Raw genomic sequence first — 27781 nt, forward strand, 5'->3', positions numbered from 1 at the left:
CCAATCAGATCCTTTCTCCTGGGAAGAATTCACTGGAGAGACACAGGCTGCACCCTGCCCCACACTGCTCACATCCTCGGTGAGGCAGGTGATCCGTTTCATCATGGAAGTGCTGGGACCCTGAGAGGCCATATTACCAAGGAGATAACACCTCTGTTTCCTTGAAAAGAAAGAAGCCCCCTTCCCCGAGGTAATCCAGCAACTGACCAACCAACATGTGGCACCCTGAGACTCTGAGCAAGCTCTCCTGCAGAGCCCAGCATATAGGCCATAGTGAGAGCAGACACGGTGGTCTTCAGTTGGTCAAAGCAAATTGGGGTGAAAGGAAACCCAGACTCAGGAAAGTTACAGAATAGCCCAGTCCCATCTTTCACTGTACATCTGAGAGGCTGGCTGTCTTGCCCCAAGACTTGCACCAGCTCCGAATTTCCTTCTAAATTTGCAATTTTGTGAAGTTTTTTTTTTTTCTTAATAAGATTCTCTAAATCATATAAGATTCAAGCCCATAAAACGTGTTTCCACCCTGGTAGAGGGAATGTGTTACTTGGGAGAGGAAGGAATCACGCAGAAACAAAGCTAGAAGAGAAAGATAGGAAAAGGAACATTCTCCTGCAGAGAGTGGATCCACTATATCCTTTCAGGGACTTACCCCAAAAGGGAGCCAGGGTTCCCACCTGGAAATCCTCTATCCCTTCCCTACCCATCCCCACATTTGAGGGGCAAACTTCAAGAGCTGGGGGCAGGGGCACCTGGGACGTTCAGTGGTTGAGCATTTTAGGTTTTAGTTCAGGGCATGATCCCGGGGTCCTGGGATGGAGTCCCACATTGAGTTCCCCACAGGGAGCCTGCTTCTCCCTCTGCCTGTGTCTCTGCCTCTCTCTGTGTGTCTCTCATGAATAAATAAAGTGAAAAAAAGCGGGGGGGGGGGGTGGTAGGAGAAAGAACGAACGAAAGAAAAGCAACAGCCTGGCTAACATCAGTGAGAAAAAGAGAATCAGGCTCAGGAAGCAGACTCCTGAGCAAAGTGTCCCCCTCACCCCCACTCCTAGGGAGGCTCCGCTTTTACACACAGAGAAGAATGCATCTGCGATGACCTCTGCTCTCTACCCTCAGGCCAGGCTGGTGGAGAGAAAGCGAAGAGCCAGTGAAGACCCGGGTCTGCTAGACCCCAAAGCCCAGCAGAGGGCTGGACCACGTGGGGCGTAGGTTCCTCTTTAGGAAAAGTTCGAAATGCGGCTTTGTGACCACATGGGGGCCCCCTTCCAAGGCTCCTTCCATCCGCGAGCCTGGGTTTACCTCTTAAGGAGTTTTTCCGTTTATTTATTTAATTCTTGTCGCCTTTTTGTTTTAAAAATGGTTCTTATCACTACAAAATAAAAACACGGATTGGAAAAATAAAATGTTAGAAAATGTGTAAAAACGGCCCGTGGTCTTACTGTGAAGGAAAACGGAAACTACTCTGTGTTCATCTATATGCCTCCAAACTGGCACGTGTGTTTTTTTTCTTTTACACAAGACTGAGATCATTCTGGACAGGCTTCTCCTCTTAAAATACCACGAACATCTTCCCACACCAAGTTCTTCACCAAAATAATTATAAATATGGTATTGTGTTCATTCCATTTAGAAATATTTGTTATAAATAATAAACACATTACAGAGAATTCTAAGTGGCTGCCTACCGGGATTTACCCGACTATTTTCCTATTGTTGGAAGGATTTATTCCATCTCAACCCAACACAGACGTGAGCTACAGCTGTCTGACTAAATAAATACATGAAAAGCCCAGATTGCCTGGCAGGACCTAGAGCAGCAGAGGCGACGTGGCGGGAGCCCTCGTGGGAGAAGGCGCTGGTCCCCTGGGCTCGCAGGGAGAGCGGCTGCTGTCGCCGCGGTCACACCCCCACCCCCGCGCGGCTGGTCCCTGGAGCTTTGATGAGCGGGTCTCGGGCTCGGGCGCGTGGGGTCCAGAGCGCGAGGGCGGCGGGTCGGGTGCGGGGGGCTCCGGGCGGTGACTGAGTGCACACCGGGCTGTAGGCCGGTGGGTCCCGGGCGGGGGGGGGGTGGTCTGGAGGCCAGTGGGTCGGAGGTCAGGGGCCAGTGGGTGTGGCAGCGTTGGTGCAGGGGGGGGGGGTCGGTAGGGGTCGGGAAAACTGAGTCAAGCCGCGTCGGTGGTCGGTGGTTCAGGGGGTCGGGGGGCTGGCAGGTCGGCTGGCCCGTGGGTCGGACAGCGCCCGTGGGTCCAAGTGGGTCTGTGGGTCAGTGAGTCAGGGGGCCGGGGTCAGGAGGCCGGTGGGGCGGGCAGCGTCGGCGGGCGGGTGGACTGCTGGATCCGGAGGTCGGGGGCGTCGGGGCGTCGGGGAGTCGGGGGGTGGGGGGTGGGGGGTGGGGGGTCAGGGGGTCACGGGGGTCGGAAGGTCCGGAGTGGAGCGGTCGGGGAGTCGGAGGCCGGTGGGTTGGGGAGTCGGGGGGGTCGGAGGGTCCGGAGTCGGGGGGTCGGGAGGCCGGGGGATCGGGGGGTCGGGGAGGGGCGCCCGGGAGGGGGTCGGAGGGTCCGGAGGCGGGGGGTCGGGAGGCCGGGGGGTCGGGAGGCCGGGGGGTCGGGGGGCCGGGGAGGGGCGCCCGGGAGGGGGTCGGAGGGTCCGGAGGCGGGGGGTCAGGAGGCGGGTGGGTCGGAAGACCCAGATCCAGGTGATCCGCGGGCGGGTGGTCCGGCGGGTGGGTGGGTCGGCGGGCCGCTGGGCGGGGCGGGGCGGGGCGGGGCGGGGCGGGCGCCGCGCCTGCCGTTCGCCTCTCCGGGCTGCAGGTGGGGCTGTGCGGCCGCGCTGCCTCCAGGAAGCCTCACGGGCCTGCGCCGGCTCCCAGGATGCAGTGTGGACCGGCCGGGCGCTGACGGCGGCGGCGCGTCTGCGGGCGGAGCGGCGCGGGCCGGCCAGCGAGGAGCGCGGCGACGCGGGCGGGGACGGCTGGGCCGGGCGGGCGCCGCCTGCGGAGAGGCCGGGGGCCGGCCTGCGTGGAGCCGCGCGGCGGCGGCGGCGGCGGCGGCGGCGGCGGCGGCGGCGGCGACTTCCTCCGGGCCGGGCCGGACAGCGCACGGCCATGGCCGAGGCGGCCGCGGCTCCGGTAAGGGCGGCCCGCGCGCACCGACGCGCGGACTCGGGGCCCGGGCCCAGCACTTGGCGCCGCAGGCCCCGGGGAGGGGCTCCGTGGGCCGCGCCGGGCTCCCGGGCCTGGGCCCGGGCGAGCGGGGCGCGGGGTCCGCCGGGGCCTACGGCGCCCCGGTCGGGCCCCCATCCGCGGCCGAGCCCGAGCTGGGCGGCACCGGCCGAGCCCGCAGCGGAGGCCGCCCCACGCCGAGTTCCTGCAGCCCTCCGCGGCTTCCTGCCCCCGCCCCATCCGCTGGCCCCTTCATCTCCGCGCCCCCCACCCCGCGCCTCCTTTCTCTGCCCACCGCTCAGCCTCAGCGTTCCTACCCCCCAGCTCCCCCCAGCGGCCTGGTGGCACCTGGGAGGTGTCCGAAGCGGCTTGGATTCCGCACACACCGAGTGCCCAGCCCGATCGAGGTCGGGGCGGAAGACAGCTGCTCCCTCTTGTAGAAGCAGGCAGGCACCAGCCCTGTTAGCGTTATTTTGTCCTCACAACAAACCTGTAGGGTAGGTGCTCGTTCCGTCACACAAAAGAAACACCCGAGGCCTGGAGAAGTTAACTTGCCTGGGATCGCACAGCTAGAAAGTGTGTGAAAAGACACAGTTGGTCTGTGTTCAGGGGCATATGGTGTGTTGGGGGGTCAGGCAGGTACCCTGGTGATAGTAGTGCAAACAGAAAGAGGTGAGTGGTTCTTGCATTGAGGTAGAAAGGTGCTGTGGGAGGGCAGGGGAAGGAGAGGGAGGGGCTGGCACCCCTTCCTGACCTGTGCTTCTGTGATTTGAGCTGGGCTTTTAGGGAAGGCTAGGATTTCATCTGGCGGAGTGGACCAGTGGAACTTTTCAGGTAGGGAGGTTGGCTGGCACTCCCAGAGAGAAGACAGTGCCCAGCATGTTCAAGGACTAGAAAGCAGTCACTGCTCCCTGGGAGATGGTTTTGGTAGGGAGGCAGTGGGAGAGAAGGCTGCAGGGAGAGTTGGAAGGGGTTTTAATGCCTGGACTTCATCCTGTGGGTGCGGAGTCCTTGAAGAATTTGGAGTCTCTTACCATCAGGTCCTCCCAAGGATAGGGCTTCTGCTCCCTTGGCAGGAGTCTGAGGACAGCCCCATATTATCCACCCACCATTTAGTAAGGAGCTGGGTCTGAGCAGAAACAGCCACCACCTCCCACTAAATGGGGTGAAGGTCTTATACAGGGCTCCCTGCCCCATTAAAATGGTGAGCACACTGTGTGTGCCTTAACTGTTTATAAGGGAGTTGAGTTTATGCAGGTGTCCTTTTCCTGCAACGCAAAGTTTGCAGTAATATGGCAGTCAACTGCATGTGGAGGCTGAATAGGATTTCAGCAGCTGGGGAGCTGGGTGATGAATCAAATGGATACTTCTGGAGCGAACTCTTGGAGGCTGGAGTCAGATGGCAGGGGCTGATCAGAAAGGATAAGAGGGCAAGGAAGGAATAGCAGCTGTCAAGGGTGGCCTGAGGTGCCAGCCTAGCACAGTCCCTGCAGCCTTGGGGCAGAAGCACCCACCCCTGGAGAGCAAGAGTCCCTCCAGGGGCTCTCTGCCTATCCAGCGGCTCCCATCCTTGGAGACCAAGTGAGAAAGCCCCTTTTTTTGGGTCAGAGGTCATCTGATGCAGCCTCCCTCCAAACAACCACAGAAGCACTGATGGTGCTTGACAGTTGTTTTTTTGTTTTGTTTTTTGTTTTTTTGTTTTTGTTTTTGTTTTTGTTTTTTTGGCCTCTGCTCTTACTCTTCTCTCACTGTTTGCTGTAGTTCTCGATGACTTTCTCCAAATGAGCCCACACTGGTTCCTACTAGTCATTTCATTATGCAGATAGTCACCAGCCATTTGTTTGGGAAGAGTTTCCAAAATGTTGTAAGGAAACATCCGTCCTCAGGCACTGCCAGAAGAAGGCACAGATGTCTGGACCTTCTCTCTGACCCAGGGGTCCCACCTTCAGATGTGGGTTGGGCAGGTGGTTCAGCCCCTGCCCAAAGCAAAATGTGCCCTTTCCTCAGGGTCTCCCAACTGCCAGTCAGGTCATTCAAGCTACCATGTGAACTTTCCAGCAACAGGGAAGTAAGTCACTGCTTGGGAGAAGCTTTATGACAGTTGTCGTACATACAAAAGTCTAGCCTTATGGCATGTGTTTTACCTTAAAATCTGTAAGGTGTGCCACTGATCCTGGGGTAGTTACAAAAATGTCTCAGGCCCTTGAGAGGGGTGGGTATGGTGAGAGAAACAGACTCTGGGGCCCCAGTGGACCTGTGTTGATTTTGTCCCCTTGACCAGCCACACTACCTGTGTCAAAAAGTCTAACTCTTGGCCAGGGGAGATTTACACTAATGGTGATGTTTAGTTTAAGGAGGAGCAGCTGGGAGGAGACCATCTGATTGTACTGGGGGAAGAGGAATTAGCTGTTTGATTTTTATGTTTATTAAAAAGAGGCACGAGATGCTTTAAAAAAAAAAAAAAAAAGGAAAAAAAAAGCAGTTGAGCAATGCTCATGTTTGTGCCGGTTCAGTGAACCAGCTGTTTTTTTTGCTAGGTCATCATCCGTAGACAGTTCCTGTGTGATTATGATGGGAGGTGCTGGCTGGGCTCTAGTAAATCTGCAGTTTACTATTTATCCCCTGAAAGGCGCTGGCAGTGCTAAGTCACTGTTTATTTAACAGAATTGCACTGAGCACCTTCCACGGGCCACGTGCTGTGCTACAAAAGATGCAGTGCTGCCTTCAGAGAGCTGGGATGGGCAAATGCGGGAGGGCACCGGGCAGGGCAGTGAGTGCCAGGCCGTGGATGGAAGGTGGTGCACAGCGCACATCGGTGGTGCCTGGGTTACCCAGAGGAGCTGATAGCTAGGCTGAGATCGTGCATATGGCACAGGGAATCCCCACTTTCAATAGGAGCTCTGCGCCCCTTGCCAAGCCCCCTCCCCCTGGGGGAGAGGGGCTCCAGGAACGTGGTGGAGGGATTGAGTGGTCACAGACTTCTCTTTGTTTCTGAAAGATTTCTCCGTGGACGATGGCAGCCACAATTCAGGCCATGGAGAGGAAGATCGAATTGCAGGCTGCCCGCTTGCTTTCCCTAGAAGGGCGGACAGGGATGGCCGAGAAGAAGCTGGCGGACTGCGAGAAGACGGCTGTGGAGTTCGGGAACCAGCTGGAGGGCAAGTGGGCCGTGCTGGGAACCCTGCTGCAGGAGTACGGGCTGCTGCAGAGGCGGCTGGAGAACATGGAGAACCTGCTGAAAAACCGAAATTTCTGGATTCTGCGGCTGCCACCAGGCAGCAAAGGAGAAGTCCCCAAGGTATCCCTCAGGCACCTGGGGTGGGATGGCCTGAGGGGTGGTGCCTGTAAGTGTGTGGGTGAGCGTGCGTGACACTGTTCCAGGTGCCTGTGACCTTTGATGATGTGGCCATGTATCTCTCTGAGCAGGAGTGGGGCAAGCTGGACGAGTGGCAGAAGGAGCTCTACAAGCACGTGATGCGGGGCAACTACGAGACGCTGGTGTCCCTGGGTAAGGCCTGATACTCATTTTTCTGTTAAATGTGATTTTGAGTGTCTCCAAACTCCTCTCCATGCTGGTGGCTTTCGTCACCAGGATGTGTAAATCACTAGAAACTCTGACCATGCAAAGAGTTATTTCCTCCTCTTACTAAAGATGAGTACCAGGTGACCGAGTCGAAAGCTCCCTGTACCCGGTGAAGTTCACAGGTTGCCAGACAGAGAGGGGTGGTGGCATTTCTCCTAACCAGGCACGGAGCATGGACGTCTCTGTCCTGCTGAGACAGAGTCAAGCCTCTGGCTGCTCTCAGGTCCAGGATGTCATGGGCCCAGATTCCTTTGGCCTTCTCTTACAGGAATATGTGGTCTTTCTGGTGACATTCCTCTGGGTTAGTGAAGAATCTGGGCAGACCATGCTTCCCATACCAGTGCTGTCTTCATCCCTCGAGGCTCTGCTCCCTCAGACCCTGGGGCCACTGTCACGGTCCACACATGGTAGCCCCAAGAGGCTGTTCCTTCCAGGGCTTCTTTCCTCTTGGCACGGTTTTGGTTTCTGTGTGACCTCAGATCTGTAGGCAGTAAGGCATGCTCAGTGAAGATGGGAACAGGTGTAGGCGTGACATTATATTTCAGTTTGAAGAAATGCACTGCTGCCTAATGGGGAGACTCTACCAGTGTTTCTTCACCTGGGCACTGACATTTGGGGCCAGATGATTGTTGTGGGGCTGGTCTGTACAATGTGGGATGTTCAGCAGCAGCTGGTCTTGACCCACCAGTGCCAGGAGCATTTCACCCCCCAACCCCCGGTCGTGACAATCAAAAATGTCGGAGCAGCCTGGATGGCTCAGCAGTTTAGCACTGCCGTCAACCCAGGGCCTGATCCTGGGGACCCAGGATCGAGTCCCGCGTCAAGCTCCCTCTATGGAGTCTGCATCTCCCTCTGCCTGTGTCTCTCATGAATAAATTAAAAAAAAAAAAAAAAGACACCAAACTGCTGAATGTCCCCTAGGAGACAAATTGCCTGTTGGTGGAGAACCAGTGCTCTATACTAATCTAGAAGTTTCATTTCTTGGCCACTCTTGGATTCCCAGGCTGCCTGTCCCCAGCTCTGAATGGGACTCCATGGCCAAAGCTAACCTTTGTGTCCTTCCTCAGACTATGCCATCTCCAAGCCCGAGGTCCTCTCCCAGACCGAACAGGGGAAGGAGCCGTGCAGCTGGCGTCGCCCTGGCCCCAAGGTTCCAGATGTTCCTGTGGACCCAAGTCCAGGTGAGGAGCTGAGAGAAGGCAAGGGACACCAGGCAGTCAGGTGGAAACAGGGAAGTAAAGGGCCACAGGGGGTATGACCTTTCCAGGAAGGGCCAAGAAGAAACCTCAGACTCGAATGTTTTAAGTCTAAGTTTTTTAATAGTTATGACCTATAGCCTGCTCTGCAGACACTCCAGGAATACTTCCCAGTGCGGAAAACAGGCAGCAAACCTAGTCTTTTAGAAGAGAGATAGGGCAGCCCTGGTGGCTCAGTGGTTTAGCACCACCTTCAGCTCAGGGCCTGATTCTGGAGACCTGAGATCGAGTCCCACGTCGGGCTCCCTTTGTGGAGCCTGCTTCTCCCTCTGCCTGTGTCTCTGCCTCTCTCTCTCTCTCTCTCTCTCTCTCTGTGTGTGTGTGTCTCTCATGAATAAATATATAAAATTTTTAAAAAAAAGTAAAATTCTAAAAAAAGAAAAGAGATAGAGCCAGTGCACAGATCAGGGGAAGAGAAGATAGGACATTGATCGGGAAGGTAGGAGTGTGTTGAAGACAAAATTTGATTCCTTCCCAGTGTTCTGAAGAGCCAGCCTTACCCCCAGCCAGGAGCCAATCCCAGTGGCTGGCCACGTGTTTCAACATGATTATAACGACAGATTTATTTAAGGTGGATCTGGATACCCGATATCCCTGCCTCAGATCTTCCTGGAGCCAGCCAGCACCTCTGAAAGTTCAGGAGGAGGCAGGTGGCTGCGTGAGGAAAGCCAGGTTACTGAAGTGAGGCCCTCGGCAGGTGCGGGGAGGTGACAGTCCATCCCTGGCCAGGAGACCCTGCCTCTGCAGGCTCAGCCCACTTTCTGCACAGAACTGCCTTGCCTGTCCCACCTGCCTCGGGTTCCCTTGTCTGAATGCCTGTGTTACTAAAAAAGTCCTACTGTGTTTCCTTTGTGATTACTGACATGCGTCTTCCACCGTAAGTAGGCAAGTAGAGTGTCATGCTGCCAGAGCAGCCCATGCGCAGAGCCGGCCACACAGTCGGTGTTCAGGACAGCCGTCACCAGTTGAGTTCCACAGACATCCCTTGAGACTATGCTAGGTGCCAAGGCCAGAGCTGGAAGGGGAGGACAGAGAGATCACTAAGCAGAACGCTCTGTGAATGGAGAAGAGGCTTAGACATGGAGCCTGCCTTCCTAGCCTGGGGTGGGGGGACAGATGTGGGGGCCTCTCCGCTTCCCACCCCGCCACTCATGAATGTGAGAACGGGCCCAGAAATACGGTGGCTGCTGGTAAGACCCCGACACGCCCTCCCCTCCAACACAAATTCCGCTCTCCACCTCCCCTGACATCAAGGACCCTATCACCCCACCCACATCAGCTGGAAAAGCCCTACCCCACCCCCCAGCTCGCTCCGCACCCTGTCTGTGCTTGCACAGCCCCTTGTTGGACCTGCCATCCCACTTGTCTTCAGTTCCTAAATTTTCCCACTACTTTGGGGCACTCAGTCCCTAGCAAGGCCTCAGATCCCCAGGCTCTCCCCGAGCATCCCCCTCATTCTTGTCCAAATGAGTCCTAGCTCTTCTTGCATCCTGGAGCCTGCATCCACTGCGTCCCACCCCTTCCTCACATCCAGGACAGCCGTGTCCCTGCTCCTCCATGTGGCCCCTGTGCTCCCCTCCTCCTTGGAAACCCCACCTCTCCCTCAGTTGCCTCCTGCAGACCCTGTCTCTGCTCCTGCCATTCTGGCCGGCTAGGGCAGCATTCCCAGAGGCCCTGCAAGGTCCCCAGCCTCCGCTCCCCCTCCACCACCCACCCTAAGGTCACTCCCCGCCCCAGCACCCACTGCAGACAGTGATGCACCCCTCCCATCATCTCAGTTTGAACCTGTCCCCACCCCGTACCCCTCTCCTTCTTTTGCAGATCTCTCTTCCTAGGCCCTGACCCTAGCATCCAGCCCGTTCATGGTCCAGCTGGTCCTGGGTTCCCTCTTTGCCCAGCCAAGGCTCTGGCCCAGTGTCACCCTTGCCCCCTCACCCCTCTTCGTCATTGTACTCACCTGGCAGAACTGTAATCTTGGTTAAATCTGCACCTGCTCCCACGCAGCTGCACACAGCTGAAGAGACCTCCTGAGCCCTGTTTTTCTCACCTGCAGGCTGGGGGGCCTTCAGCACTGCCCCCCCAAGTCACCCAGTGTCTCCTTGGTCCATTCAATTGCCCAGAGGTTGGCAAACTCTGGCCCACAGGCCAAATCACCCACTGTGTTTTTTTGGCCCACCAGCTTAGAATGGTTTTCCTGTTGAAAAAACGCTGTTTAATTGAGAAAAAAAAAAAAAAAAAAGGAAACAACTCACAGCCCCCACCCCACCAGCCTATCTGCTTGTACCCAGGCCCTGGTCTCTGGGTTTGCTGCTGTGTCCACCCCTTCCTCCAAAGACCTGTCTCCACTGGGCATCAGACCCAGCGCAGGCTACCTTGGTGAGGCCTCGGGTTGCCTCCCCATCCTTCCCACCAGCCTCTGCCTTTGCTGTCACTTGTCCAGTTTGGGCACTGACCACTCATGACCCCACATCCCTGCAGCAACTGCCCCATTTCTACCTTCGTGTCCTGCTCCCCAGGAGCACCCTCCTCCAGTGCCTGCTTTTTCCCATTCCTCTTCCCACTCTGGAGGCCCTTCCATCAATACTCCTGTCAAGGCCACAGGGGCCCCCCATGGCATTAAAGATCTGGTCTTACCATTGGTGACATTTGCCACCATTGCTCGCTTTCTTCCCAGCTTCATTTCTTTGATGGTACTTCCCCTCCTGGTTTTCTCCTGCCTTACTTAACACCTTTCCTTTGCTGTTTCCTGGTGCTCTTCCTGACCTCTGTGCGTCACGGTATCCTCCCTCCTCCCTCCACACCCACACTTGCCATCCTGGCAGTGGCTGTGAGGGCTCTGCATGCCACCTCTGTGCCGACAGCTCCCACGGTGCCCTTGTCCAGCTCCTCCCTGAATTCTGCACCCCTAGCTGCCTAGTCTGTCTCCACTTGGATGGGATAGACATCTTGTGCCAAGTACGTGCCCAGCAGATCTCTTCCTCCCCTCATCCCTCCACTCAGTGTCTCCTCTGCTCCTTGGCCTTCAGTTGCAGGCCAAGACCCAGAGGTCAGCCTCGACCCTTCCTCACACCTACATCCATCGGAACTTCTAGAAGCTAACACTTCCTCCAGACTCATCCAGAATGCTATCACATCTCATCTCCTTTACCCTGCCACCCAAACCCATCATCTCTTGTGATTCCCCTCCCAACCAGCCTGCCCACTCCTGCACTATTCAGTCCCCCGGAGTAAGGCCTATGTTCTTTGCTTCCAAACCCCTTACTGGCTTCCCTCTGACTCAGATACTTTGGCTTATTTTTCTGTTAATATCTTGCTCCCTCTGTTCCTGCCATACCATCCTCCTTGCTGTCCCCCCAACACTCGGGGCTGTTCTAGGCTCTGAGCCTTTGCACGCACAGTGCCCTGTGCCGGGAATGCCCTTCAGGTACTCCCCAGGCTCCACCCATTCCCTCCTTTGGGGTTCTGACTTAAAATTTAAATTGTCACCTTATTTAAAATTGCAGCCCCCTTCCCCACCCAGAACTCCCAGTGTCCTTTTCCTGCTTTGGTTTGTTCCACAGCAGATAGCATCATCTAGTATATGTATTTCTAGATTGTTATATATCTTTCATACTTACAGAGTTGATAGAGGTAGATATTACACATATTTCAGAGAGAGAGATGATAGATTTCATATTTATAGATTTCTGTATGGCCGGCCAGGCTCTCCCCATTAAGATGTGAATATCAAAAGGACAAGTACTTTTATTTCTTGTGTTCATACGATCATTTCAGGCCCCTCAAATACTGACTAGCACAGAGTAGGAATTCAATTATTTGTTGAATGTATGTAGTGTACAGAATTTAAAATACTTGTGTATTAAAATAGGTGTGTTAAATTCCTTGTTAGATTTCCTAGACTCCTTCTTCCCCATGGTAACCAGTTGTCCAGAAGTTGATGTTTATCTCGTCCTTTCTACCCACATTTTAAAACTTTTATTTAAAGCTATTATGTATATATGTAACCACAAGGAACATATGATACAGTTTCGTGTGTTTTGAGAAATGGTATAAATGTCATTGTATTTATCACTCAATTATCATGTATTTCAGATTTGTCATTCATTTTATTTTATTTTATTCTTTTTTTTTTTTTTAAGTTCCTTTCTTCTTTTTCTTTTTTTAATTTATTTATGATAGTCACACAGAGAGAGAGAGAGGCAGAGACATAGGCAGAGGGAGAAGCAGGCTCCATGCACCGGGAGCCCGACATGGGATTCAATCCCGGGTCTCCAGGATCACGCCCTGGGCCAAAGGCAGGCGCTAAACTGCTGCGCCACCCAGGGATCCCGATCATTAATTTTAACAGATGCTTAATATCTGTTCTCCAAAACAACTTTGTTCCCATTTGTCTTCCATTGGTCTGTTGATTTGCATTTAAGCTGTTTCTGATTTTTCACTCTCACGATTGATACCACAGTGGGCAGAGACACAGAGACACCCGTCTCTCTGAGTCCCTGCACTGCGGGCTCTCCGGGGAACAGACCCAGGGCAGACCCCCCGCATCACGGGGCATACTTGGCACCCTCACCATTGCCATGGTGACACAGCTTGTACTGCTCCCATCAGCAGTTACAAGTACCTGTTGTCTTACATCTTTGCCCTCCTTCAGCATTAGATTCTTGTCAATCTGATGGAGGTTGAAATGACATCTTATTTTAATTTGCATTTCCCCACTCTTACTGAAGTGGAGCATCCTTTTCATGTTTATTTGGTTTCTTCAGTGAATTGTCTCTTTCTGTTTTTCTTTTTTTTTTTTTTTTTTTTTTTTTTTTTTTTTTTTTTTAAAGATTTTATTTATTTATTCATGATAGTCACAGAGAGAGAGAGAGGCAGAGACACAGGCAGAGGGAGAAGCAGGCTCCATGCACCGGGAGCCCGACGTGGGATTCGATCCCGGGTCTCCAGGATCGCGCCCTGGGCCAAAGGCAGGCGCCAAACCGCTGCGCCACCCAGGGTTCCCATCTTTCTGTTTTTCTACTGGTGCTTTTCACTCTCTTATTGATTCAGACTTCTGTATACAGGTTCTGGATCCAAACCCTTTGTCTCTTATTTGCATTACAAGTATCTTCCCGGTCTGGGGCAGGTGTTTTAACTTTGTTGTGCTTGCATAGATGTCTTAATTTGGGGTCCAGTCAAACTTACCAGTTTTTTCCTTTATGATCTACTTTTCCTGTCATAGGATAGCCTTCCCTACCTCACTCCAGGTCAGAAAGACTTTCTTCTCCATCTTCTGACAAAACTTTGAAGTTTTGCTTTGCACATTTAAGTCTTTAATCTCTCAAGAATTAATATTTGTGTAGGTTGCCAGGGAGAATTTAAATTCCCCCCCCACACACACACGGACATCTGATTTCCCAAAAAAGTCTGCTGAATATTGTCTTTTCTCCAATGATTTGTAATGCCAGCCTGGTGATGAACCAGGTTCCCATGCATGCGTGCACGGTTTCTGGGCTCTTTATTCAGGTGTTTTGGTCTCTGTCTGCCTCTATGCCAACACTTGCTGTTTTAGCTTCATAAGAAGTCCTCAATCTAGAAGACCAAGCCTTCCCTACTTGCTCTTCAAAACTTTTCTTGGCTATTGTTCAACCTTTGTTCTGAGTTTCAGAATCTTCATGTCAAATTCTCAGAAAATCCTGCTGGAATTTTGATTGGAACTGCATGTACTTTCTCATTTCATTTCTGGAGAATTAGCCTCCTCACAACATGAGCCCCTCTCCCCCAGGAGAAGACTCACCAAGTGAAGGCTTCTGTGCGGCTTGAATAGACTCCATCATTTTCTCTGATCATTGTTTCTGTTGTGAGTGGCATTTTCACATTAAGTTCATTCTAAATAGTTATTACAAGTATGCAGCTCTGCTGTTGACTTTCTTTAGTAAAAGACCACTTTAGCTCAACTTTCTTATTATTTATAATACTTGTCAGCTTAGGTTCTCATGGATTTTTTTTCTGTAGACAACACAAAAGTTATCTCTTCTTTTAAAATCGTTACAACTTTTATCACTTCTCTTCTCAGCCTTTGGGCTAAGATCCAGTGTAAAATCGTTACAAATTTTATTATTTTTCTTGTTCAGCAGTTTGGCCAGGATGTTGTTAAGTCCTGGGGATAACCAGCATCCTGATCTGTGCGAGGTGCTTCGAAGGTCTCAGCAGTAAGGATGATTTTTGCCATAGACTTTTGATGATACTCTCATAAAAGTTTATAGATGTTTTGTTTCCTTCCACTTCTGGATGAAGTTACTGTGAGCAAGTGTTGCATTGTATCAAATGGGTTTTGTTGGTTTTGCTTTCTTAATTTTGTGTTTTGTTTCTTTAAAACATTGTAACTGTATCATACATAACATTAACAAATGGGTAGAGAATGAAATCTATGGGCACCCCAGGTCGCTCAGCTGGGTGGCTCAGCTGTTTAGCACTGCCTTCAGCCCAGGGCCTAATCCTGGAGACCTGTGGTCGAATCTGACGTTGGGCTCCCTGCATGGAGCCTACTTCTCCCTCTGCCTATGTCTCTGCCTCTCTCTCTCTCTGTATCTCTCATGAATAGATAAATTTAAAAAAAAGAATGAAATCCATGTAACCCTTAGAGAATAAGCGTGGACCCCCACATTCTCAGTACCCCTGCATCAGAAATAGGTCACAACCAGAACCTTCCATCACCCTCTCTGATCCCATCCCCCTCCCTTCCTTTTACAAATAAACAGAAAATCCAGACATAGACGTGATCCATCCCTTGCTTTTCTTTACATTTTTATACCGTATGTATATGTTCCTAAATAACATTGTGAACTTTTTATGAATGAGATCACAGCATCTATATTCTTCTTTAGCTTGCTTTCCTCACTGGACATTGTTTCTGAGAATCATCCATGGTGACACAGTACAGCTGCCCTCATTCCTTCCCATGACTGTATGGTTTTCTGTTTTATGACTGGGACACAGTGCATTCCTTCCTTCTGTTGATGGGCGCTTGTGTTGTTTCTAACATTTTTGCTTTTAGGAACAATGCTGTTGTGAACATTGTGGTGCATGAGTAAAAGTTTCCCTAGGTGTAGTCCCAGGATTGAACAGCCAGGTCGTAGGAAAGGTGCATGTTCGACTTTTCCAGGTAACATCTGGGAGTGCTCCGTAAAGGGGCCCCACCCGCCAGCACCTGTGCACAGTGCCCAGACGCCCAACAACAACAACAGGTCCCCATGGCACCTCATCCTCACCAGCCCTGGAAATGCCTCACATCCTCACTTCTGCCCATCGGGTAGGAGTGCATTGGTTGAAGATTCCTATTTTAACACATGCATTTTCCTAATTAAGGAGACTGAACATTATACCCTCTGTTTATAGGCCATTTGTATTTCCTTTTCTGTGAAATGCCTGTTTATGGCTTTTGTGCGTTTTTCTTTTGTTTTCCCGTTACTTACTCATTTGTAGAAGCTCCTTTCATGTTCTGCGTGTTAATCTTTTTCTCAGGTGTGTGTATTGCCAATATCTTCTCCATATATGGTATATTTTAAAGAACAGATGCTTTTGATTTTAATGTACTTGGACTTTACCTTTATGGTTTGTCCTTTTTTTTGGTCACAATTAAGAAATTTCCCCTACCTCAAGGCAGTAAGATCTCACATCTTCTTCTAAGAGTTCTGTCTTTCACATTCAGGCTCTTGGCTGCGAGGCCGGAACCCTGGTTCTTTCTCACTAGCTCTTTGGGTCTTCTTTTCCTTTGCTCTTTGGGTTCATCTTCCTAATTACCTTATACCAAGTTCCATGAAAAATCCAGTTGAGATTGTGATGGGAATTGTATTCACCCTATTAATCACGTTGGAGAGAACGGATCCCTTTGCTATATGGAGGCATGTTATTTGTTTTTGTTTTGTTTTGTTTTGTTTTGTTTTGAGGCATGTTATTTGTGAATGGCCTAAGCCCCTCCATTTAGCTCATTTGTCTGGTATGCCTCAATGAAGTTTTAGAATTTTCTCCAAAGAAGATCTTGTACAGTTTGTTGTTGTTAGATATATTCCTAGGTTCCTTGTATTATTTTAAAAAATTTTTCCATGTATTATCAGTGGTGCCTTTTGTTGTTGTTTTTTGTAGAGAGTTTAAGAGCTGGGAGGGGAGCAGCAGAGGGAGGGAGAATCTTAAGCAGGCTGCACACCTAGCACAGAGCCCAAAGCGGGGCTCAGTCTCATGACCCTGAGATCAGCACCTGAGCCTAAACCAAGAATCAGAAGCTTAACCAACTGAGCCACCTAGGTGCCCCAGTGGTGCCTTTTTTTTTACCTATTTTTTGTTTGTTGCTGGCATATGCTGGGGGCTGGGGAGGGTGGGCAGGGAACTCCTTTTCCCAGCACTTTTTCTCATGTAGTAGAGGCTCAATTATATGATATCCTGTCTCTCTCTCTCTGCCCCCGGGCATCCCTCCACGGAGCCCACCAGGAACATACCTCATCATCAGAGAGTGTGCAAGCAGAGTTGGACAAGCATAGTCCTTGCCCATCCATCTTCCTCCCTTGGAGCACCTGGCCACCTCCAGGGGCCAGGCCATCTCTGTTGCTCTGCTTGGTATAGGTTCCTTCACTATGGTCCAGTGGGGGACTTCCTATCCTAGAGTCAGTACTAGGATCCCTCTTGCCCACTGGTAATTTTCAGTTATCAGTAGTAAAACTAGCTTACCCTCACCTGCCTTCCTCTTTTATTTCTCTGTTAAGCTCCAGGACAGGGAAGAAAAATAGTATTTGATGGACTCCCTTAAAACCCTTTTTGAAAGTGTACAAAAATCCATTTGTCTTATATTTATTGATATTTCTAAGAACCTTGCTCAAAATCTCCTTATGGCTAATAACAGTTCTAATAATTGTCTGCTGATCCTCAGATCTTCTGAAAAGAGAATCATATCCTCTAGGAGTAATAAGACTTTTTTGTTTCCTTTCAAATCTTTATGGTTTATTTTCCTTTTGTTTTATGGTGCTGGCTGAGAACTTACAAGAAATCCTTAAATAGAAGTGGTGATAGCGGTATCCTTGGTTAATGATTTTAAAGAGAATGCTTTTAGGGATGCCTGGGTGGCTCAGTAGTTGAGCATCTGCCTTCAGCTCAGGGCGTGATCCCGGGGTCCTGGGATCAAGTCCCACATCGGGCTTCCCACAGGGAGCCTGCTTTTCCCTCTGCCTATGTCTCTACCTCCCTCTGTTTGTCTCTCATAAATAAATAAATAAGATATTTGAACAACAACAACAAAAAGATGCTTTTAAACTTTTCACATTGCATCTAACATTTGTTAAAAGTTTATCAGTGCCCTTTTATTAGGTTAAAGAAGCTGCCTGGATTTCCAGTTGACTAGATATTCCTAAAAAGAATAGACATTCAATTTTTCTAAAATACTGTTTTGGTAAAAAAAAAAAAAAAAATACTGTTTTGATGTCTGTTGAGATGATTATGTGTTTTTCTCCTTTAACTTGCTAATATGATAAATTGTGTGATTTTAATCCAATTTTGTAATCTTGGAATAAACCTAACTTAGTCATCATCCTTTATATATATATTGCTGGATTTAATACTCTAGTTATTTTGTTTAGGATTTTTGAATCTTTGTTCATGAGTGAGACTGGTCTATATGATTTTACTTTCTCAGACTCTGTCTACTTTTGATATTAAAGATATAAGCTATGATGTGATCCCTTTTTATTGGCTCAGAGGGTTTGTGTAATATTGGAATTACCCGTTCCTTGAATTTTGAGTAAAAAATACTTGTGAGGCCATCTAGGTTCTAGTTTTCTTTGTAGGTGAGATTCTTGTCTACTGATTTAAGTTGTTTAATAGGTATAGGACTACTCAGGTTTTCTATTTTTTAGTCAGTTTTAGCAAGTTCTAGTTTTTCTAAGGAATTTGTCCATTTCTCCAGAGTTTACAAATTATTTGTTATCTTTTTAATCTCTGCTACTTTTTAAATTTTTTATTTATTCATTAGAGAGAAAGCAGGGGGAGGGGGAGAGGGAGAAGCAGACTCCCTGCTGAGCAGGGAGCCTGATGTGGGGCTACATCCAGGATCCCAGGATCACTGCCTGAGCCCCAGGTAGACGCTTCACCAACTGAGCCACCCAGGCACCCCTAATCTCTGCTGTTCCTATAATCACTTTCTTTTTTCATTCTCCTTGTTGGTTATTGGTGCTTTCTCCTTTTTGTTTGATAATCTGTTAGATATAGTGGCATAATATTCTCTTCAAAAAAACAGCTTTTGGCTCTCTATATTCTATCTTTGTGTTCTCTTTTGTTAATTTACACTCTCATATAATTTCTTGTCTTCTACTTTTCAAAGGATTTCTGTTGATGTTATTTCTTTTTTTTGTTTTTTGGTTAGTTCTTTTCTTGTATCTTGCATTGACTGCTTGACCCTTAGTTTTCTACCTATCTTCTCTCTCTCTCTCTCTCTCTCTCTCTCTTAGATTTTATTTATTTATTTATTTGAGAGAGAGAGGGAGAGATCACAAGCAGCGGGAGCAGCAGGCAGAGGGAGAAGGAGAAGCAGGCTCCCAGCTGAACAGGGAGCCCGACCCAGGGCTCGATTGCAGGACCCCAGGATCATGACCTGAGCCAAAGGCAGAAGCTTAACCAACTAAGCCACCCAGGTGCCCCTCTCTTAATATAAACATACGAGGTCATAAAATTCCTCTAAGTACTACCATTGTAGACATAGACCACACATTTTGACAAATAATATCTTAATTAGCTTGGGTTAAGTAAACTATTGTTAAACTTAATTTCACCTGTTTCTATTTATTTATTTACTTACTTACATAGTACTAGAAAATCTAGAATGAGCTATGTGGCCTGCCCAGTTTCTCCAACGGACAGTGCTGATTGTGGTCACTAGCGTGTTCGGATTCTCACCCACCATCTTGAATTGTGTTTTGACTTTAGACCACTTTTTCTATATTTCTTTTTTTACTACCCCTCCTTTGCGAGTTCTCCATTTAGATTCTTCCTCAAACTATTATTTTTAATTAGTTTGAAAGTTCTATGTTCTGTTTCTGTTCTTTTATTTTTTTTTTATTTATCTTAAGATTTTATTTATTTATTCATGAGAGACGCAGAGAGAGAGAGGCAGAGACACAGGCAGAGGGAGAAGCAGGCTCCATGCAGAGAGCCCGACACAGGACTCGATCCTGGGACTCCAGGATCACGCCCCAGGTCGAAGGCAGATGCTTAACTGCTGAGCCACCCAGGCGTCCCTGTTTCTGTTCTTTTAGAGGTGAATTTTAGGAGAATTTTAGAGGTGAATTTTAGGAGAATTTTTTTTTTTTTTCCAAATAGAAGTCTGTTGTGGGTTTGTCAGTGACAGACTCCCATTCTGTGTTTGTACAGGAGTTTTTGTGTGTCTGAAAATACTCTTGTTCCATTCCTGTATTTGAGGGTTGTGGATTCTCAGGTGAATGTTACTTTCTCCTAGCCCCTCGAAGATGCTTTGCTGAGAGGAGGAAGTTGAGAAGCCAGCCACCTGTCTAGCCATTGTGGCCTGGTGGGCCATCTGCCTTTCTCTCTGCCAAGCAGGCCTCTGACTCCTACCACAGCATGCCTGGGCATGGATTTCTTCCTCTTGATCCAGCTTTAATTTTCAATAGTTTTCAACAGTTTGGGAAATTTTGCAATGTTATCTCTCTGAATATCGCCTTGCCCACCTCCTCCCTGCTTGTTTATTCTGGAACATTTTTGTACTATCCTTAGTAACTGTGGACGTCTCTTCATATCTTCAACTCCATCCATCGTTTCTTATCTGTCTTCTAGTTAGCGCACTGTCCCCTGCTCAGTTGTTTGTGTTATGTTCTTTTGCCCTATAGATTGGATTTTTACATTACAGTTATTGTATTTTATTGTATCTTGTTCTTTTCCAAAATCTGGTCAGTTTTGATACTCTCTCATTTATCGGCCTCTCCCCCTTTTTGTTTTTTCCATATGAAACTTTATACTCTGCATATGATAATCCCAGGTTGGCATCTCTACAGGCCCAGATCCTGCAGTGTTTGACCTCTGCTGACCCACTGACACAACTACTTTTACTATTAGCGTGTGATTGGTTGTGATTTTGGTAATGGCTCAGTGCTGTCCTCCTGAGACTCACTGTCCACCTCTGCAGGTCCTCGGGAGCCACTTGAAAGCCTCCAGGCCACTCCATGGTGTGACCTGGCACCAGATACCCTTGGGCTGCGGTGTGTCAGTCCCTCGGGTGGGACTTGGGTCCCCATATCCTTCAGCTTTGTTCTTTTTCCCCTACTCCTTGGGAGTGAATGCAGCTGCAGCTCTCATGTCATTTGGCTCCTCTTCTGGTTACAGGTTTAGTTTTCTCACAGGGACCTGAGTTGTGGGGGGATGTGGGGTGTCCCTGCAGAGCAGGTTTGCATTTTCCCGTGTGGGGGTGGCCTCCTGTGCTGCCATGGTGGTCAGCCAACGTTTCTGTGAATTTCTCAGCTTTGGGTCTCTACACCATGTGGGAGGCACAAATTCAGTGTGGATGTGGGGAAATTCTAATTTCTTAGGGTGGCTGTCCCATCCCACTCATGGCCCCAGGCAGGTGGCAGCTTCCTTGTAGTGCCCTCAGGTGGATGGAGTTTCACTAGTCCCCAGCTCACTGATGGGACAGAGCCTTCTGGCTCCGGGCTTCATGCAGGCAGCTCAGCGGTGCTCCCAGCTTCACCTGGACACCAAAGCCCAGCACCTAAGGCCTGTGTCCTGTTCCAGCAACTCTCCAGGTCACTTGGCTCCTGTTTGAACTCTTGATTGGCTTTGTATTTGCCCTTTGATTCTTATATCTGGAATCTTTCTTTTCTGCTCACTTATATACATATATGGGGGTAAGGTTTTGGGGGATAGTTGGGGTTGCATTTTCTGTAGCATTTCTGTGTTAAAAGTGGGGGCAGGACTTCCCCAGAGCAAGCAGCTCAGTCTTCCCCATGGGCCAGAGGTCCAGCTCTGAGAATGCACTGTTGCATTCCTCACCCTTTCCCATCCTACCCTGTGCTCAACACCGTGTAACCTCATGCTTTGCCCAGAAGGCTCTACTGGCCCTGCTTGCTTTGGTCTTGCATTCCCACCAGGTTCTTCCGCTGTTTGACCGTGGTAAGCCCCTGTCCCATTTCCTTGGCTGGATGTGTGTCCACCTGAGGGCCGAGGGGCCCTGATGCTGTATGTTCATGCACTTTCCCTTTCTTAGGCTCGGGGCCCCCAGTTCCTGCCCCTGACCTCTTAATGCAGATCAAGCAGGAGGGTGAGCTCCAGCTCCAGGAGCAGCAGGCTCTGGGGGTAGAGGCATGGGCAACCGGACAGCCAGATATCGGGGAGGAGCCATGGGGCCTCAGCCAGCTGGACTCTGGAGCAGGAGACGTCTCTACAGATGCTGCCTCTGGTGAGTGGCCGCAACTAGAACAGATACCAGGAATAAGGTACAGGGACTAAGGGCAAGGTGTGGGGAAAGACCTTCTGGAAGCACTGTGGGGGCTGTGGGCTCTCAAACATCTAGCCTGATTCATTGAGAAGTTTCCCCACCTGAAGGCAGGGGGCCGTACCAAATGATATTTTGAAGCCCCTCCCCCTCCGGTTTGGTGATGCTCTTGTCCTGGTATGTCTCTGCCTGAACTTCATCAGCTGCACTCCTGTTCTTGCCCCCACCATCAGGCATTTAAATTGCCAGTTGCCTCGCAACCGAGAGGACTATATGAAATAGGCCGGTGACATCTGTGCTTCCTTTTGCCTCAGAGAAGGAGCAAAAGAAAACCTGGTGCAGAGAGGCAGGACTGTTATGCTCCCACAGAAGAGACCCAAGCAGGATCTCAGGGTCTAGCCTGCCCTTCCTTTCCCACGGGGTTTCTGCCCCCTTCCTTCCCCTAACCCACGGGCTCTGATCTCTCGTTGCAGGTGTCCACTCCAACTTTTCAACCACTATCCCACCCACTTCCTGGCAGGCGGACCTCCCTCCCCACCATCCTTCTTCAGCATGCTCAGACGGGACATTGAAGCTCAACACGGCAGCCTCCACAGAAGGTATGGGCTGGTAGAGAAAGGACGGGAAGGGCTCATGTCTGCCTGGAAGGTGGCCTCAGCCCAGGGCCTCACTTTTACTGGTGAACGGCCCTGACCTTTCAGCCACCAGGCTGCTAGGTGTCTGTGATGTTCGGACTCTGAACAGTCTGTCCTTTATCTCCTTCCAAAGTCTTATGCTTGAACAGCCTTTCTTAAGAATGTTTCCAACTGTCCCTTTCTCATATGGTCTTTTATTTTTTTTAGAGCTTTTATTTTTTTATTCATTTTTTAAATTCAGTTAATTAACATATAATGTATTATCAGTCTCAGAGGCAGAGATCAGTGATTCATCAGTCTTATATAATATCCAGTGCTCATCATGTCGCACCCTCCCCCATGCCTATCACCCAGTTTCCCTGTCCCCCAACCCGCCTCCCCTGCAGTGACCCTCAGTTTGTTTCCTATCTCATATGGTCTTAACTGGTCAACCCTGATACGCTGATGCCTTGAGAGGATGCCCCTCCTGCCCGTACTCAGCAACCCTGGCTTCAGGCTGACCTTGATACACCAAAACCAAACCAGAACGGCTTCTTAGATATCAATACCGCCAAAGACAGGCATGTGAGGGCCAGAATCAGGAAGAACCACTACCACATTTAAGGATTGTTTTTCTATTTACTCCTGTTTTGAAGGCCAGTTACCTATTACCTTAATCATTTCCATCATATTTTAGCACCCCCCCCCCCAAAAATGTGATAAAAGCCTAGATCCCTGATATAAAACTTCAAGATGTGAGATTCAAATACATTTATATAAAATCAAAGACATTTTTACCATTTCATTAATATATTTATCATTAGGTAGCTGGCCTCATTTACTGAATCCTTGCTACCTTCCAAATAGCATGCTAAGTGCTTTCAGACATGTCATAGGGTTTAATCCTCCTACAACCCTATGATCTAGGGTATCACAGATGAGCTGTTGGTCAGAAAGTCACCCGAAGTCCACAGCTGGTCTGTGTTGGGGGAGGAGGGGTTAAAGTACCATCGCAGATCCACCTCAGCCCAACAGTGTGTTTTTTGCCCCTTGGCAACCTTGGCATCAGTGGTTCAACCTTAGGATAGATGTGTGATTAGCCTTTAATAGCCAAAGTGAACATGTAATGTGGTGAACAGATGTGATGGTGGCTTTACCTGTGAAGGTCCTCACCCCCCAGTTGGAGGCAGCCACATGACCACCGGGAGGATGCTCTGCTGAGCTGGATCCTGAGGTGGGGAGAGTAGGGCTGAGCAGTGGTAGTCCTGAAGCTGACCCACGTATCCGGTCTTCCTTCTCTAAGCAGGTGTGGGGACAGAATGATACTGGGTCTTTCTGTCTTTCTCAGCAGATGTAAAAATTGTGATAAAAACAGAAGTCCAGGAAGAGGAGGTGGTGGCCACACCAGTGCATCCTACTGACCTAGAGGCTCATGGGACCCTGTTTGGACCAGGCCAAGCCACAAGGTTTTTCCCTAGTCCCGTCCAGGAAGGAGCCTGGGAAAGCCAGGGCAGCTCCTTCCCCAGCCAAGACCCTGTGCTGGGGCTGAGAGAGCCCACCCGGCCAGAGCGGGACATGGGTGAGCTCAGCCCCGCAGTGGCCCAGGAGGAGACCCCTCCCGGGGACTGGCTCTTCGGGGGGGTCCGGTGGGGCTGGAATTTCAGGTGTAAGCCCCCCGTGGGCCTGAACCCGAGGACTGGGCCTGAAGGGGTGCCCTACAGCTCCCCTGACACCGGAGAGGCCGTGCTGGACCCCAGCCAGGCCCCGAGACCCTTCAGCGACCCCTGTAAATATCCCGGCCGGACCAAAGGCTTCGGCCACAAGCCGGGCCTGAAGAAGCACCCCGCGGCGCCCCCGGGAGGGCGGCCCTTCACATGCGCCACGTGCGGGAAGAGCTTCCAGCTGCAGGTCAGCCTGAGCGCGCACCAGCGTGGCTGCGGGCTGCCCGAGGGGGCGCCGGGGGCGCCGGGCGCTGCGGGCAGCGGGGCGCGGGACGGCAGCGCGCTGCGGTGCGGGGAGTGCGGCCGCTGCTTCACGCGCCCGGCGCACCTCATCCGCCACCGCATGCTGCACACCGGCGAGCGGCCCTTCCCCTGCACCGAGTGCGAGAAGCGCTTCACTGAGCGCTCCAAGCTCATCGACCACTACCGAACCCACACGGGCGTGCGGCCGTTCGCCTGCACCGTGTGCGGCAAGAGCTTCATCCGCAAGGACCACCTGCGCAAGCACCAGCGCAACCACGCGGCGGGGGCCAAGGCCCCGGTCCGCGGCCAGCCCCTCCCGCCCCTCCCGGCCGGGCCCCCGGACCCCTTCAAGAGCCCGGCCGCCAAAGGACCCCTGGCCTCCACAGACCTTGTGACCGACTGGACTTGTGGCCTGAGCGTCCTGGGACCCAGCGACGGCGCAGACCTGTGAGGGGCACCCCCGTCCCGTCACCCCACCCCCGGGCTGGCTGGAGGGGGGCTCCCGGTCCTGTTGCCCCACCCCAGCCCACCCCACCCCCAGCCCAGGCCGCGGAGGTCGGAAGTCCCACCTGCGGACATCGAGTTGGACATCGGGGTGGCGGTGAAAGCGGGGCCCCGGGGAAAGCAAATTTCCGAGTTGCCGAACTGATCACTGGAGAAAGAGAAACTATCCGGCTTCCACCTCGAAACAAAGTAGAATTCTCTGATTGTGAAACTGAGCAGCCTAGAATTTTAAGTAATTTAATTATGAATTTTTTTTTTTTAATTCTTGAGAAAAAAAAAAAAAGCTGGAAAATAGTCGTAGTACCAGTTTAAACTTCGTAGTGTACTTTTGGTTCCGGAGTGTGTGTTTGTGCCGGCCATGGCCTTACCAGGCCTGACGGTGAGCGAACCGGGAGTTGGCCAGCCCGGGACTCGGGGGTGGGGGTGGGGTGGGGTGGGGTGGTAGACTTCCGTGGCCCCACTGACTCCAAGGGATGGAATGATGGGCTGGTGGTGGCCGAGGATTTGGGGTTTCTGAGACCTCCATCCCACAGGCTGTGCTCAGCCCCGGGCAGATCTGGGCCTGGGGCTCCAGCTCCCCACCCCAAGTCAGCACCAGCTCCTCAGTTGTGGATCGCCCCCGCCCCCCACCTCGTGTCAACTGGGAGAAGGACTTGTCCACCAGTAGCCCGTCCCATTTCCCAGCTCTCCTCTACCTGAAAAGGCCCCCCCATAGTGCTGGCCTATGACTGGCCATCTGTCACCCCTATCAAAAGGGATCTAGGTGGTGTCACCCTGTGAGGTGACTCAGGGCCTTATAATGTGGAGTTATCTGAACACCAAGTGGTAGAGCTGCAGAGGGGAGAAGGCAGAGGCGGGCAAGTGGAACCCTTCAATGTCAGATACCAGCAGAGCCAGAAACAAAGCGTGGCCTGCCCACCCCCACGTGGGGCTGCTTTCCACTCCAGTGAGATGCTTCTCTTTTCTTTTCTGTGTAGTGTTTCTTCATTGTCAAAATGCTTTCACTTCACGTCTCATTTGATTGCTGTGACCTTGTGAAGCACGCAGGACAAGTGTTCTTTTTTGTTAGAGACGAGGAAATAAATTCCTTAAGGGGGACACATCCCAGCCTCACACGGGGGGGGGCGCACCTTGCTGTGCCAGCCTTTGAGGAGAGCCTCAGATTAGACAAGGCCCATCCATGGGAGGAGGGAAGGTTTCTGGTTTCACCCTCTTAAGATCTGTACCACATCTACCTGAGCAAAATCGTCAGGGGTCAGGATGTAGCTGAGCACTGGCCTTCTTGGTGTGTGAGCTCATCCCCACAGAGGGCGTGCGGTGGCAGGTCTGAGTGGCTGGGTCAGGGGCAAGGGCTTGCTCATTTCCCGTTTGACATCTTTGAGGTAGAATCAGAAATGGCCCAAGTCTCTTGATTCTACCACAATGCTGTCCCTACCACACAAGAATCCATTCCCGTTTTGTTGGAGCAGCCACTGATTCCCTCCCCCCCTGAGTAAGTACCCCGAAATGGGTAATTTGTTTCCCCTGAGGAGCAAGAGACCATGGCATCCGTTCAGTCAGCTCCCTCATGCGTACTTTTATTAGGCAATAGACTAGTTAAGAAAAATTGTTTCTATGTACTGTATATTTTGTACCTGTTTACACTTCTAATATTGATATAACTGATATTTTGAAAAACAAATGAAGAGGAAACATCCTGTTAAAATAAAACCTAACCAGCACCAAGGCACTTTGGTTGGTTCCATTCTTAGCCATGTACCTTGGGCACTGATGAACCTCGAAATACTTCTCGCTCGGAGCTATGTGGCCAGCTTCTTCACACCGTCCTCCTGCCCTTGGTCACCTTGATCCCAGGGGGCCGCTGTCCCTGAGGGCTGCGAGTGCAAGAATCCAGAGAAGTTAGACTCTGCGGAGGGACAACTGTGACACATCCAGTCACTTTGCTTCAGGATATAATCATGGTTTATGTAACTTGGCTTCATGTAATTTGATATGCGGGGCATGAAGCTAGGCCTGGGGGGAAAATGGCAGAATATCAAAGAAAAGCAGATGCAGGATGTTCTCTCTTTGCATCTTGTCTTGGGCAGAGGTGAAGAAAGGACTGACGGTGCCTGTGGTGGTTGTGTTCCTGGTCCGGAAGTGAAGTCCGCCCGTGGCGTTTGTGTTGCGCTGACACCCATGTTCCCGTCAACCAGAGTTAACAATTGTTAATGTTTTAGCTCATATTTTCAGTCGTTTTCATTTTGATCATTGTCGTTTTAAGAAAATGATCAGTAAAATTCTGTAAAATTTATTTTACAGAAAATGTAAAATAAAATCTGCCTCAAACTGCCACAAGGGCATGGGAGTGGGAGATGGGGAAGGAGCAAAAGTGGGCCTCATCCAGGGCCATTGTGAGGATGGCGTCACTCCTTACCAGTAGCTCTGGCCCCTTTCAAGTGTGCCTCTTGTCCACCGCCCTCCCCGCCCACTGGACCTGTCTCCAGTCCTTGGAAATCAACGAGGGACACTTCTGGTGTCTGCCCAGCTCACCATACATCTACCCCAGCACCAGGCCCAGGTGTTGCCACATGCCCTGTGGGCAGGAACCCCATGTATCACACCAAAGCTCCCAACCATTTAGTTGTTCACTCAGTGGACGACTCCTAAGCTCTAGCTTGGGTGCACTCTCAAAACAGAGAACGTGGGCAGGACAGGGTTTGGGGGGCGGGGGTAGAGTTCAGTATCAACATCCAGAAAGGGGAGTACCCTATCAGTGGTTAGGAGACCAGGCAAGCACCTCAGGCTGAGGTACCGCTCAGAAGCAGCCTGCTTAGGCCAAAGCACTGCAGTCCTTTCAAGTGTCCATTTGCTGCTCTAACACATGACCACAAACTTTATGGCTTAAACCAGTACAGATTCATTTTATGCTTCTAGAAGTCAGAAGTCCAAAATGAATCTTACAGAGCTAAACTCAAGGTGTCAGCAGGGCTGTGTTCCTCCTGGAGTCCAGATGAGAATCCATTGTGTCGCCTTTTCCTGCTTGTAGAGGTCACCTGCACGTCCTGGTTCACAGCCCTCTCCTGTGCGAGTCACTCCACCCTCTGCTTTTCTTTTTTTTTTTTTTCTTTTTTTTTTTTGCCACCCTCTGCTTCTATCATCACATCTTTTTCTGACTTTGACTCTCCTGCCTCCCTCCCTCTCTCTCTAAAATAATCTTGCAACGACTCTTGGCCCACCTAGATAACCCAGAACAATCCCT

The 27781-nt window shown here is 50.7% G+C and overlaps 1 protein-coding gene across 6 annotated transcripts; it reads left to right on the plus strand.

The window, feature by feature from the left end:
- The first annotated feature begins 1971 nt into the window (after positions 1 to 1971).
- Positions 1972 to 26266, plus strand: ZNF746 (zinc finger protein 746). 6 transcript variants are annotated; one of them, XM_077849765.1, is made up of 7 exons: positions 1972 to 2042; positions 6156 to 6455; positions 6584 to 6665; positions 7808 to 7921; positions 21231 to 21422; positions 21932 to 22057; positions 23421 to 26266. In XM_077849765.1, the coding sequence occupies exons 2-7, from the start codon at positions 6171 to 6173 to the stop codon at positions 24485 to 24487; spliced, it is 1866 nt and encodes a 621-aa protein (XP_077705891.1). In that variant the 5' UTR covers positions 1972 to 2042; positions 6156 to 6170; the 3' UTR covers positions 24488 to 26266. The 6 variants fall into 6 exon arrangements, with proteins under 6 accessions (XP_077705891.1, XP_077705888.1, XP_077705889.1 ...); XM_077849762.1 differs by lacking the exon at positions 1972 to 2042 and adding an exon at positions 2983 to 3124; XM_077849763.1 differs by lacking the exon at positions 1972 to 2042 and adding an exon at positions 2983 to 3124 and having other exon boundaries at positions 23424 to 26266.
- The last annotated feature ends 1515 nt before the right edge of the window (positions 26267 to 27781 follow it).

This window comes from Canis aureus, chromosome 15 (genome assembly GCF_053574225.1).
Source record: "Canis aureus isolate CA01 chromosome 15, VMU_Caureus_v.1.0, whole genome shotgun sequence".
NCBI classification, from domain to species: Eukaryota; Metazoa; Chordata; class Mammalia; order Carnivora; family Canidae; genus Canis; species Canis aureus.